General features: G+C 36.1%; 1 protein-coding gene and 1 long non-coding RNA gene across 5 annotated transcripts in view; one reads left to right on the forward strand and one right to left on the reverse strand.

The window, feature by feature from the left end:
* LOC307155625 overlaps positions 1 to 6,955 on the forward strand; it is an 821,100-nt gene extending 814,145 nt beyond the window's left edge. The window contains exons 4-5 of the long non-coding RNA XR_013820544.1: positions 4,609 to 5,125; positions 5,169 to 6,955. This is a non-coding gene — a long non-coding RNA (uncharacterized lncRNA). The remainder of the gene's footprint in view (positions 1 to 4,608; positions 5,126 to 5,168) is intronic.
* dok7a (docking protein 7a) overlaps positions 1 to 14,606 on the reverse strand; it is a 49,731-nt gene that overhangs the window by 15,942 nt on the left and 19,183 nt on the right. The window contains exons 6-9 of one of the 4 annotated variants that reach the window (XM_079866382.1): positions 13,787 to 13,879; positions 11,121 to 11,908; positions 3,550 to 3,598; positions 2,018 to 2,479 (exon numbers count right to left, since the gene is read on the reverse strand). In XM_079866382.1, coding sequence (XP_079722508.1) covers positions 2,018 to 2,479; positions 3,550 to 3,598; positions 11,121 to 11,908; positions 13,787 to 13,879 — 1,392 coding nt within the window. Of the gene's footprint in view, positions 1 to 2,017; positions 2,495 to 3,549; positions 3,599 to 11,120; positions 11,909 to 13,786; positions 13,880 to 14,606 lie in introns of all 4 variants that reach the window. The other 3 variants (XM_079866381.1, XM_079866380.1, XM_079866383.1) reach the window with 3 other exon arrangements.

Genomic DNA, 14,606 nt, shown 5'->3' on the forward strand with positions numbered 1-14,606 from the left:
TTTCAATCTCATCTGAAATGAGCAGTGTTGGGGATAATGCATTACAATTAACATGCATAACGCATTCAGATTACTTTTTTGATGTTACAAGTAAAGTAATGTGTTACAAGTAACGTGCATTACGCAATCAGATTTTTTTAATGTTATGAGTAATGTATTACAAGTAACATGCATTACATAATCAGATTACTTTTTGATCTAACAAGTAAAGTAATTAATTACAAGTAATGTGCATTACGTAATAAGATTACTTTTTGATGTTACGAGTAAAGAAACACATTACAAGTAACATGCATTACGAAATCAGATTACTTTTTGATCTAACAAGTAATGTATTACAAGCAACATGCATTACGTAAACTACTTTTTGATCTAACAAGTAAAGTAATAAATTACAAGTAATGTGCATTACGTAATCAGATTACTTTTTGATGTTACAGGTAAAGAAACGCATTACAAGTAACGTGCATTACAAAATCAGATTACTTTATGATCTAACAAGCAATGCATTACAAGTCACATATATTATGTAATCACATTACTTTTTTTGATGTCAATGAAAATTACATTCTAATAATACAAATACATTTATTTACAGTCAAAAAAAGTCACTGCAGAATACATATTTAAAAAAAAAAAAAAAAACAATATTCACAGTATAAGTATGAATTGTAGCTGAAATGTAGCCATTGATGCATGAGGTCCACTAGTGGACAGATGATTAATCAGATTTTTCTTCCAATCTAAAATCAAAACTTGGTAAATTTAACTGTGATAGGACTCATTAGATATTGCTTGATGCTGCAATATTTTTTTTACCTACAAGAGTCTCCTAGGATAGAAGGAATGTTAAAAAAGTAAAAAAAAAAAGTTTTATGATAAAGGACACTACAAGGGCACATGAGCACTTTTTCACAAGTGTAGAGGAACATATCTAGTGCTCCTTGTGAAATCGTGTACTTGTGTTCAATTATGAATTGTGCATAGCAAGAAGTTCTTGCATTAACACATTTGCATAAAATATGTTTCGGGCCTTGAATGATGAATGTAATTTTAAAAAACAGTCAAAGCGTATTGATTTATAATATCGGCCATCATACTGGCCTTAATATAAATGTAATATTTAATTAGTATTTCCCAAACTTTAGATATAAATGCATCCCAAATACACATTGGCACATTATTGATCTTGGTTCAACTTTATTACCATCTTGATCACACATATCAGCTTTGAGAGATTAGTCTACATTGAAGTTCTTTTAGACAGTGACAGACTATGAGATATTTTAGGTACATCAAATCTAGATTAAATTTATCGAACACATATTCCTTCCAATGTGCTCTTGGTGAAATCTTACAAAATACACTACAATATGAGTTGGAATCTCCCTCAACCATCTACAAGGGGTTAGTATTTTGGATACTAAATGTACAAATTAATTTTTGATAAATTCATCACTGCTAGTAACAATTCAATTATTAAAGCTAATGACAGACGGTTAGCACTCAACACGAATGGTAATTCTGGACGGTGCCCAACAATTTCTTGTTTAATAATAAAAATAAAAGTAACTAAGTTTCTTTTTATGGAAAGAAATGCAATACTTTTCTGACCTGGCTTGATGCTTGCTCTCTTTTCCAGTGTTTTTTGTTCTCTAATGTTGAAATGTAAGTTTTGAAAATTATACAAACATTTTTTTTTTTACATTGGATGAATCATGTGTCTTGTTTTAAATCCCATTTTAGCTCAGAAGTCAGAAATAACTTATTATGACACATGCATCTCCAACATCAACCTTGTATCGAACTCGCTTTCAAGTCCTTGAGCTTCTTCACCCATTCAAATCCTCAAAGACGACGAATGGAAAACAACTATATAGATGGGTTTTGCAGAAGAGTAAAGCTAATTATTAATACGATTAGACAGACTTTTGGAGTGATGAGGAAGAGAAGATTGAGTTGGGTTAGAGATGAGACAAAGTCCAGTGTGAGAGGTTTGGGGTTGACGTTCTCTTACCTTCTTCAGGTATTCGTTGCAGAGAGACTGGCCTACTGGGATACTCAATGGAAGAGCAGACAGACTCTGGGATGTTCGAATTGTTTCTATTCAGTTCTCTGCTCTGGTCCTGGACAAAAATTGAGAGTCTGGATGGAGGCGTGAGTCTCAGCAGCCGGCAGTTTCCCTCTCCTTTCCTGCACTGGAGGCAGTTCTCATAGAGAACAGTGTGTACTGTGTGAACGGGGCGTCTGGATGATGACATCGCCTCATAAACGCTGCTACTGACTGATTTCCCAGCAGGATTGTAGTGTGCCAGGAGATCATACAGACAGGAGATGTATCCCTCAGATTGCTCCTCCTCATTGGTCTGTGAATGTTCAGATAAGGGCTTCCATGGATCCTGATTGGTCAAAGATAAGTCGCTGATCTCCACTGGCTGCTGATTGGTGTCTGGTCCAGTGGAAGGGGCTGAATTTTCACCTGCTGAAGTAACACCTGCTTCTTTGAGAGTGTGTCTGTACGTTCCTCACATATAAATCTCACTTTATATTAATTTTATATTATTTATATTAAAATGCGCTGTGTATTACTTAATGAATACGGGAGGTGTCCAGACACTTGTGAAAAATCTTAAAAGTATATTTTAAAATACTATATTTACAGATAATAGAATATTAATGAAATAAAAGGCCACTTAAGTGTACTTAAAAAGAGAACACTTTTATGAACACTTTAATTTTTTTTAAAAAAGCGGGTCAAATAAAAAGTTTACTTTAACATACATTTTAAATCATTGCTTTAATAATCTTCTGTCATGTTTTATTTTGATGTGTTGAGTAACATACTAAAGGACATGTAATATACTGGATTATAATTTTAACTGTAATGTGTTGATGGATATAGGCTATTATATTTAAAGTTAATATATTTTAAATGTACTAAATTGCAACTTTATCATTACAAGTGTATAATTGCAAATACATTTAAGTATATATTTAACTTACATAATGTGTATATATATATATATATATATATATATATATATATACACACACACATATACACACTCACATATACATATATACATATATACACACACACACACACACACACACACACATATACAGTATATATATATATATATATATATATATATATATATATATATATATATATATAGTGTATACATTAAAGTATATTTTAGGATATCATAAATGCTTGGTAGTACATTCAGCAGTACACTAACTATATTTCAAAGAAAATAGAAATTATTACAAAACTACATATAAAGATGTACTAAAGTCCTACTAAAGTGGGTCAAAAACACTCTAAAGTTCAGCTAATTTCATTTAATATAAATTAACATGCAATTTAATGCCCTAAAACATTTCATTCTGTTCACACTTAATAAGTAGTCTTTTTAAAAGCATGTTAAAGTGTACTTCTTTTTCTTATGTAGACTCCTTAAATAACCCTTTAAGTATTTCACTATGGGATATGCAGAATGAGGGAGAGGTTGTAAAGAGATATACTGGCTGCAGGAGTCTTACTTGGCACAGTGGGCAGTAGAGTCCCTCCAGGATGAGGAAGAAATGTGCCCTGTTTAACAAACACACAGAGCAAATCAATTAACATTACATAACACCATAATCAATGGCACAAAGAACTTAACTGGATGCAGTGGATGGAGTCTGTTCTTATTGCAGTACACCAGAGGGTGTTGCTTCCCAATGCTACAGTATAGTATGGAAGCTTATTCCTGCCACAGAATAAAAAAAAAAAAAAAAAAAAAAAAAAAAAGGTAATTGTGATATGTGGCTTCCATAATATAGGGCTGCACACTTTGGGGGGGAAAAATGTAATTGTGATTTTTCACAAATGTTTGCTGTGCTTATTTGTAGGCCTGTATTATGCAATGGTCTGTCTAAATACTCGATTCTGATTGGCTGAAATGTGTGCAATAAAACTGTTTTCACTGTAGCACACATACGCATACGCATACGTCACTCACGCTGTTTTCATGGAAGCACACACACGCATACGTCATTCGGAGATCGCGCTGTGGAAACAAACATTCAGGAGCACAGAAAATGAACGCTGCCCTTAACGATTATTTTATTTCAGTTCATCCATTTTTCCATCTAATATTTATATTTAATTTTATTTCATTTCAGCTTTGTTTTAACGTGACTTTTAATAGTTTTGGTTTTAGTTGACAATAACAGCACTGGTCTCAAGAAATCCTGACCTTGGCCCTTATAAAGAAGACACAACACTCTTTTAAAAATCTGTTGTGCATTAAAGGGTTTATCGAGCACAGGTGTGTTAATTGCACTGTGTTGGGATGCATTTGTATTTTTGCACACTTCTACTTCTAACAAAAACCCTGTGACTTTTAATAATAAAATAGCTTCGCTACTGAATCGCTACATCATACAGTATTTATCAGCAAGAAAGGGGTAACATTTATGTATTTAATTCTAAAAATAATTTTAATGTTGTACATAAAAAAAAATTCACATTACAAACAAACCATCGTTCAAAATAACAGCATTTATCTAAAATAGAAAGCTTTTTTAACATTATACACTAGGCTTACAGTTCAAAAGTTTGGGGTTAGTACACTCAAAAAAATGCTGGGTTGTTTCTGTAAACAAATTGCTGGGTTGATTGTGCTGGGTCAAAAAGTTGGGTTGTTGGGGGTACTGTAAACACATTATTGGGTTGCTCATGCTGGGTCAAATGATTGTAAGGGGGTCATTCACAAATAAACCGCTGGTTGGGTTATTTTGACCCAGCAACTAGTTACTTTTTTCATTCTATGCGGAACTTTCTGGATTCTTCACTTCTGACTCGAGGAGCACGCCACTCGGAGCAGGCAGTGTTTTATGGTAAGTTAATATGAATGTTTACCTATATTTTTAATAAGTTGTGGTGGTAGCAGCAAGCTAATTTCACTGTTCAACATACAGTCTTTGATATGGAAGTGTGAGGGGTAACGTATTTATTCTGTGAAACATTAATTAGCCACAGCTAGCCAGTTAGAATTTTTGACAAAATCAAATGCTGCATCGTTAAATCCTAGTTGAAATTAAACCAGCTATATCAGCAGCCTTTTTGAAATATGCAGTTTAAATTCTAAATTCGTCATGTAGGCTAATTATCGTAGGCCTAATCATTGTGGACGTTGCATATTTAAAAGTGAGAAAAGCGTTTTGTATGAAATCCATACGCGCAGTTTCCCTCACAGGGCTCGTACGTAAAATCAGCGGGAAATAACTCTCTAATGTAGGCTAGCTAGTGAGTTGTGAGTGAAAAGTCTGCTGGCGTAGTTTTAGAAATACTCGTCAGAAGAAGTGACTGAGGTAAGTTCCAGCACAGTCTGCGTGTGTCTTCTGTACTGTCTCGAACCATCGTTTCTGCCAAAAAAAAAAGGTTTTCAAGAGCTTGATATAGCCTAGTTTTTTTTAGTAAATGTATGACTTGCAATCTTTATAAACAGCGACTGAGGACAGGAGAAATAAATGGACAGGCGCCAGTTTTGAGAAGAAAAGTATACCCGTTTAGTTGAACGAATGATCGTCAATATTTAAAACTTAAAAAATGTAAACTTACATGATAGCCTACCCTACCACCATGCATGTCATCTTTCATTTTATTGTGTGTAAGTTAACATCTAAACGAGGCGATCATCAGCGCTGCCAGTCAGGAGATTAACGAGCAGCTTTGTGGGGTTGTGAGTTTTAAAGACACTATCAACATTACAGTAATATTTTACTTTTAATAAAATAATGTTTTATTTTAATGCCTTAATGTTGATAATATTTGTCCAAATTACTCTTTAATTACTATTACTATAATTCAGTTTGCAAATTCTGAATACACATTTTGTTTGTTTTTCACATTTGGTCATTTGGTAATGTTTGCAATAATTTTAAATGCATATTCAATAATAAATTGATACTTCCACAAAAAAAGCTTAACTTGCATGTCAGTTTTATTGCAACACTCTAAGTGATTGTCCGGGAAGCAGACACACTCTGTCAGTTTAAATCTAGACTAAAACGCATCTCTTTTACCTGGCATTCATATAGAACATTATACATTTCTATTATTCAAATCAGTTAAATGATTATTAGGCTGCATAGGTCAGCCGGAACCAGGGACACTTTCCTATAACACCTGATGTACTCATTATTTAATAAGAAGAATGGCATGTATGCTAATGTTTGTCTTTCTGTTCATTCTAAAGTTTACTGAAGTCAGCCAGATCCAGGCTGTATCCAGATCAAAAGGTGGACCTGCGCCTGGACCCATCCATGACGCATCCCTGAAGGGCCAGCCTCATCAGCCCTGTGAAGGCCTCATTGACACGACTGATCCTCAACAAACTCGTCTCCATACCGGTGTGATGACTCCGACTTCCAACCAGATGGAACTGGATAAATATTCTGAATGTTCTTATTCAATCTGACCTCTGACCTGTAATGCTGCCTGGATCATAATCATACACTGTTCGCTCGTTGGCCAGAGGAGAACTGAGCGACTGAGACTGGGTTCTCCCAAGGTTTTTTTCTCCATTCTGTCACTGATGGAGTTTTGGTTCCTTGACACTGTTGCCTTGGCTTTTGGCTTGCTTAGTTGGGGACATTTAATATTAAACAATATTATTGATTTGCCTTAAGGTGGACGATGACGCAATTTTCTTCTAGAAACAAACTTTGTTGTATTATATTCACGTTACAGTATCACTGTGAAGCTGCTTTGATACAGTCTGTATTTTAAAAAGCGCTATATAAATAAAAATGACTTGACTTGACTTGTGTAATCAACAGGTGAGGACCAACATGGTTGAATATTTACAAAATGAGATGACTGGTGAATTGCTGCACATTCTGTGCCTCAGGGATGAAATGAGGGGGATATGTCAGACCTTTGACATTAAAGGAGAACTTGGTAACTTTTTTAACTTAATAAAACTGTCTAGAAATCATTTGGATGGTTAAACAACCTGTTCTGGTGATATTGGTGACTTTCCCCGCTCCCCCCAGCGTTCCCAGGCGGAAAACCAACCTTGCAACTTGGGGACTACCGTCCCGGCAAGATAGAAATTGGAAGTCTCGTGAGAAGCGAGAACGAGAACGAGAACGAGCGCGAAACACGAATTGCTTTACGGCAATTCGACATAAACACACACGCATGTATGATGTATTACCAGATTACCCACCTCGGTAGACATAGCTCCACACGATACAGTTGGCTTGCTCCGATCAAAACAAACGCACATGAGCAGCGGTAGAGAGGGGGAGGAGGCCGCCGCAAGTGAGTTTTTTACGATCGTGTTGTGAAATATACGCCCCCCCCCCACAGCTGTAGGGGGAGCTCGTGGGGAAAACATGCGACAACAAAAGGGAAAATCAGCGAAGAAGTGACTAGAGTTCGCTAGAGTTGCCGAGTTCTCCTTTAAGTAACATTTGTATTCGATAAAGAAAAGTATTAAAGAAGTGTATAAAATAAAAAAAATGAGATTGAAATCATACAGTGGCCTCTCTGGTTTATTGTATTACAGAAATAATAATTATTTTACATTCATAATATAACAAATATTTGTTTCTATTTTTATTAAGGCAATGAGACAAGAAATAACCCAGCACATGAGTAAGACTTAACCCAGCAAGAGGGTTAATTTCACCCACTGGTTGGGTCAAATGAATGACCCAGAAATATGGGTTAAATGGTAAAACCCAGCACTTGGGTCAAACCAACCCAGCGCGTGTTCTGTCCAATAGTGACCCAGCGGTGTGGTTAAGGTTGGGTTATTTTTTAACCCAGCAGTTTTTAGAGTGTAAGATTATTTTTTGGAAAAAAATGAAAAAGTAATTGCCTACTTTTATTCAGAAAGGATGCATTACATTAATCAAAAGTGACAGTAAAGACATTTATAATGTTACAAAAGCTTTCTATTTCAAATAAATCTCTTATGAACTTTATATTCATCAAAGAATCCTGGGGGGATTTTTTTTTTTTAAACATTAATAATAATCAGAAATGTTTTTTGAGCATATTATTCCTTCAGGCATATTACATGTTTTCTTGCATGGATCATCCATGCATCAATCAGAGGTGGAAGTAACGAATTACAACTACTCACGTTACTGTAATTAAGTCGTTTTTTTGGGTACTTGTACTTTTTTGAGTATATTTTTAAATCTGTAATTTTACTTGTACTCAAGTACATATTAAACTAAGTAATCTACTTCGCTACTTGTAAAATCACATTTCGTTACTGAGTACAATTTGAATTGATATTCAAATCTTTGACCGGCATTTCGGTAGCCAATAAAAATATTCGATCGTAAATGGACCAATAAAACCCCTGATATTTGGACTGAATTAAAGCCGCCGCAGTCGCAGCAGGTTTTGAAGAGCTTATCATAAGTGAAGGAGGCGAGGAGCTCAGAGTGATTAATGGCTGGACTGAAAGTTTGGAGAAACTACAATCTACATAGTAGTATTGTCAAAATATCTATATTTTGATACATATCAATACTGAAATATCTGTCAATACTCATTTTGGCTTATACACCGATACGAAACCAGCTACGCGTTCTCATTCTCTCATCTCAACGACAGCGAGAGCGAGTTTGACACACCCGCCTCCTCTCAGCGCGGGATTGCAGGTAGGCCTATTACGCATAATTTTATTAATACCTGCAAGTTTCTATGGCATATTTTAATGGCAAATGTCACGAGTGCAATATTATAACGCGAGGGCACATTCATGTAATCGCAAAAAAACTGGACGCGAGCTCTCAAATATACGAATGAACTGGACTCGGATATTGAGTGTGCGCTCTCGGACTGTGTCATATCCATAGACTGTAAAAAAATGTCATATCATGTGCAATCGCGATTGGCGAATCTCTCCAAGTGGTTCTCACTGCAGACTCAAATGACGTCCAGCTCCAATCTCTCCATGCTCTAGAATTAAACGTTGTCAAAAGTTATGAAAAATCTAGTCTTTTTTGCAAATTAAATTCAGTTTGAAATCAAGCTTCCTTGTGCTGTGTGTGAGCTATTGCAACAGTTAACATTACCCTATTGTAAAGACAAATACACTGAGTGAGTAAATATTTAAGTTAGATTATTGTAATGGTTATTGATCAATGTTTAAATATGTAAACAAAAGCCTAAATTAAAATCTCACTGTATAAAGTGGACGTGTCTCTTCAGAATACTTGAATTAAACTTTTCCATTCAAATAGATTACTGTTACAATGAGTGTTGTGCTTTCGATGCTTGAAAATAATGATTGCCTTGACAAAATGGATGGACAAAAATGTCGATATTAAAATATTTAGTATGTGGTAGTTTTCCCGATGGTATTAAAAATTATAGGCTAGGCCTACTGAATACTGACATATTTCAAGGTGTCATATATTGAAGTTAGAAATTCCAGTATCATGACCACTAATTAATGTCCTTCAACAATAAGGTAAAAGCGTGTTAAAAGTAGCTATTTTCTACATAAATCTATGATTTGGTTGAATATTTATTGGTAATACATTAACTATCGCCAGCTAAAAAGTAACGAGTAACTAGTACTCAGAGTAGTTTTTGAGAAGAGTAATTTGTACTTCTACTTAAGTACTTTTTTGACACCAGTACTTTTACTTGTACTTGAGTATTATTTCAGCAATGTAACAGTACTTGTACTTGAGTACAAATTTTCAGTACTCTTTCCACCTCTGGCATCAATGCACATGGATCTTGCATCGAATGCATCACGTTGTTTGCATTCACCAAAACTGATTTGCCGAAATCAAAACGTGGACAGTGAAAGGGAATTACCGTTAGTGCGAGACGAGTCCGGCTTGAAGGGTAAGCGACCATACGGCAGAGGATTATGTTCGCAAATCAAACAATGATTTGTCTCAAAACAATGATTAAAAAAAGCTGTGATTGGATGATGACAGGTGGCGGTGATCATTCTAAAGTGTCGTGATCAGCACTGTTGCTGTTGTATCAGTCAGTGGTTAGATCAGCGTAGTAGGCTAGTCAAAAAACGGGACACGAAAGGTCACGCACGGGACAAATAAATTAGGCCCAAAATACAGGACGTCCCGGCTAATTCGGGACAGTTGGCAACCCTATAATCTACTCACTACTTTATGATTCAAAGTGGGCAGAATGCTAGAAATAAGGAGCTGTAACTAATGGAAATAACCGCCATTTTCACTCTTCCGGTTAAATATTGCAGTACAGGCTTCAACAACAGCTTTAAGTTTTCAATGTTGGCAAATTACCATGGTATAAGCAGGATAATCCATTAAACGATTTGAATGCACTCCGTGGAAGCAACCACTTCGCTTCATGTCGTATGGTTCTTTGCCTCCATGTCATGCATTAAAATCGTTTAATGCACAGCTAGCCATGGATTATCCCTTATTTATTACTATTATTAGTATTATTATAGAACCAGAATTGAGAACCAATGGTGTAAATGAACACAGTGCCACACTTCACTCTGAAACATGCAATCCATATATAATTACTAAAAAACAAACAAACAAAAAACCCCACATAACGTTAGTTAATTAAAATGCAGCCTTCACAATAAGCCATAACACAATAAGGATTTTATCATCAGCCTTAATCTGTTCATATTGTAGAAAACGTAAACAGAAAGCGGTGTTATTTTAATGTCACTGAGATTATATTTATATTTAATTTATATATATATATATATATATATATATATATATATATATATATATATATATATAAACTTATAAATAATAATTTATTTAAAAACTACAATAACAATATTACAATGTACAATATTACAATAAAAAACAATAATAAAAAATGACTATATATACACTGTATATATAGTCATTTTTATTATTGTTTTTTTATGTCTATATTAATGTGTTTTTTTCGTTTTAGTTATTTTAGTATATCAAGTTAAGCTAAATTAAAATGAGCAACTAGCTACTAGCTTACAATGAGGCAACTAACCAAAATAAAATAATTTATTTCAGTTAAGTTTTTTTTGTGTGTTTTTTTTTTAGCTTTAGTTTTAGTTTTAAACTATAATAACCCTGAGTAGTGCGTGTACCTTGAGTCCTCTGCAGATGGGGCAGGTAGTGAAGAGCGATTTAGAGCCGGCAGGAGGAAGTGAACAGTTTGCACAATCACAGCAGCTTTTGTTACAAAAAAATCCCTGAGACTCCTCCCCTTTTATTAAGCCTTCCTTTGTCTTTGACTCCTCCCTTTTACCAAGCTCTAGAGAATGAATCAGAGCTGAGCCAGAATCTAATTGGCCGGGAGATTCAGAATTTTCTTCAGACTGTTTCTGGACAAATGGCTCTATAAGTCCAGTATCATTTTGAGATCTGCTACTATCTCTGTTGTCCTCTGGAGCTCTGGTGATCTCCTGCAGACTGCGGGGAGAGTCATAAAGGTATCGTAGCGAAGAGGGAATCTGGTACTCATGGTTGCACGTGCACAAGTGTTTCTCTGGGATAGCAGGTGGTGGCAGGTTGAATGGCGTTCCGTATTCCTCCCCCGGACCGGCAGCATCCAGACTGCCACTGTAGGAAGAGAAGCTTCCCGTGTAAGACGAATGGCTTCCCGTAGCAATGCCGCTGTCTGATGAGTTCTGTCGGCCGGTTTCTTTTAGCTTCCTTGAGCGAACAGGATCAGTCGGGACCTGGAGTCCAGTGGAGAGTTTCTCCTCGACCTGAGATGCTTGCGGGTGAGGCGTTTCTGCAGAGCTGGGCAGAACCAGATCGGTCCAAGGCGCAGGGCGACCGCTAATGCTGCAATCTGTGTCCGAGGTGTCAGATGAACCAGATATGCTGCGGTCATCTCCTGTCATCGAAGAGCCGAAACGGGAGCTGGAGGCTTTCAGGACAAAAGAGAGAGCAAAATGATTCATCCTGACTGCACAAATATTTGCTTCTCTCTTCACAGATACCTAAAAGAAGTGCACTTATTTGCAATGTGCACTTGTAGGCTAATTTGAGTTCTAAATGTACATTTTTAAACATCTGTACATGCAGATGCTATAATATTAATGAAAAAAATGCCACTTAAGTGTACTTAAAGAGACACTTATTTTGATGAGTTGACTAACCTACTAAAGCACATGTAAAATACTTAAAGGTGCCGTAGAATGGATTATTTTATTATTTTATAATGTTTCCTGGGGTGCCCTTATAATGTTAGTATGTTTTTTAGATCAAAATTTGTTATAATTTAGAAATAAAAGGCATATTTCCTAGCCTGATTTCATTCCCTGGTTTGAACACTCTGTTTGAGGGGGCGTGTCTGCTGTGAGACTTCAGTGTTGTTGCCCACTGCTGTGATTGGCTGACATGCTTGCATATGAAATATCTGGCATTACATGTAGAGCTATCTGGAAAACTTTTACTATTACAGCTTTTATACGTTTTTACTATTACAGCTATCGGGATTAACGAATCATGAGAAGTTTTTTAAGTATTTAGATCTATTCCCATCACATAAAAGGTTGCAGTGATGAGCATTGAGCAGATGACAGCCTGTTGATCGCGTGAATGAAGATCTTATCACTGCAACGCGATTTACTGATGCATAAACAGTGTTGAACGACTTTGAGAGAAAGATTATCTGTCTGAACTTGAACAATTACACATCAGAAATTCACATAACCCACTGGTTCTTCAGAGGCTCGGATGAAGGAGCTAAAAAAATATTTTTGTGTTCATTTGTACATCCAAACACTGAGCAACTGCCATGATTCGCTCGTTTGCAAGCCACGATGTCTCTCGAGGAAAAAACAATATCGCGCTGGATCTAGATAACACAGTGTAAATTATCGTTAATAAAATCACTACTTACCGCTTGCGGGAATATAACGTTAGTTGAAATTGCCCCCTTCGTCAGTATGAGACGCCGAGAGAAGCCTGGCTGCTTGATATTGTTCCAGGTTAGAAAAACAGTCCGTGGTGAAATGGACAGAGCAACTAACAACTTCGAATTAAACTGTAGCGGTATCCGATTATAGATAGATAGATAGATCTGCCATTTTCCCTATGATCCTCCTCCTGCTTGTTTCTTCACCTGCAGAACTTCTGATGATTCGGCTGTGCAGTTTCGCCTGGCACTGAGCATGGGCTGGCATATGCAAATTTTTAGAGGCGTACATATTAATGATCCCGACTGTTGCGTCACAGTCGGTGTTATGTGGAGATTCGCCTGTTTTTCAGGGGTGTTTTTCAAAAACGAGATTTAAATAAGAAAGAGAAAACTATGGTGTTTGAGACTCACTGTATGTCATGTCCATGTACTGAACTCTTGTTATTTAACTATGCCAAGATAAATTCAATTTCACATTCTAGGGCACCTTTAATTATAATGTTAACTGTATAATGTTAACTGTTATTTGATATTACAATACATAAATTTACTAAATTGCAAATTAATTTTAACAAATATATTTAATACATGACAAGTTTTAATAGAAATGACATGCTTTGGCAGTACATTTATCCATATTTCAAAGACAATACAAGCAATTATGAAATTACATAATAACTATATTCTTTGAAAGTATATTATTTCCGTAAGTACTCTTTTAAATATGTAAATACTCCTTGAGTATTTAAATCTGATGCCATCATACAAACACATGATAACTCCTACAGATAACTGAAGCTTTACATAAATCCTCCAGATTTTGGATGTGAGTTTGGGGATCCCATGTGAGACAAAGGTGAGCAAAACAGGAGACACAGTTACCTGTGCTGTGAGACAGCAGACTGAGTCTCCGTTCCAACTCCTCCGCTTCATGGTTTAGTCTGTCCTGCACTAAAGCTGCATTGACACTGGGCTCTGAGACACAGACAGAGCAAGTTAAAAAGAACTGTGAGAGAGAGACAGCCAACACAAATACACAAATCAAGCCTTTTGCCACACAATTTACTGATATGCCATGTAAACAAACAAAATATGGAATGCTGTCTGACTTCAAGTGCTATTCCACTACTCTTTTCCTCGTAGGAAGTTGGAAATTCAGATTTTACAAATTGATTGAAATTGATTGTGTTATTTTTGTATTATTTATTAATTACTATTAAAATATTGATTCATATTTAGATTTTTTTTTCAAAGCTCTTCCAGGCAGGACCTGGAACACGCTGTCGTACACGCCAATCCAGAGCATCCCAAACATGCTCAGTGGGTGATCCTTGCAACATGGGGCCGTGCATTATCATGCTGCAACATGAGGTGATGGTCGTGGATGAATGGCACAACAATGGGCCTCAGGATCTCGTCACGGTATCTCTGAGCATTCAAAATGCCATCAATAAACTGCACCTGTGTTCGTTGTCCATAACATACGCCTGCCCATACCATAACCCCACCGCCACCATGGACCACTCGATCCACAACATTGAAAATGATACTGGACTTATAGAGCCATTTGTCCAGAAACAGTCTGAAGAAAATTCTGAATCTCCCGGCCAATTAGATTCTGGCTCAGCTCTGATTCATTCTCTAGAGCTTGGTAAAAGGGAGGAGTCAAAGACAAAGGAAGGCTTAATAAAAGGGGAGGAGT

The sequence above is a fragment of the Squalius cephalus genome, assembly GCF_949319135.1.
Source record: "Squalius cephalus genome assembly, chromosome: 3".
In the NCBI taxonomy this organism is placed as follows: domain Eukaryota; kingdom Metazoa; phylum Chordata; class Actinopteri; order Cypriniformes; family Leuciscidae; genus Squalius; species Squalius cephalus.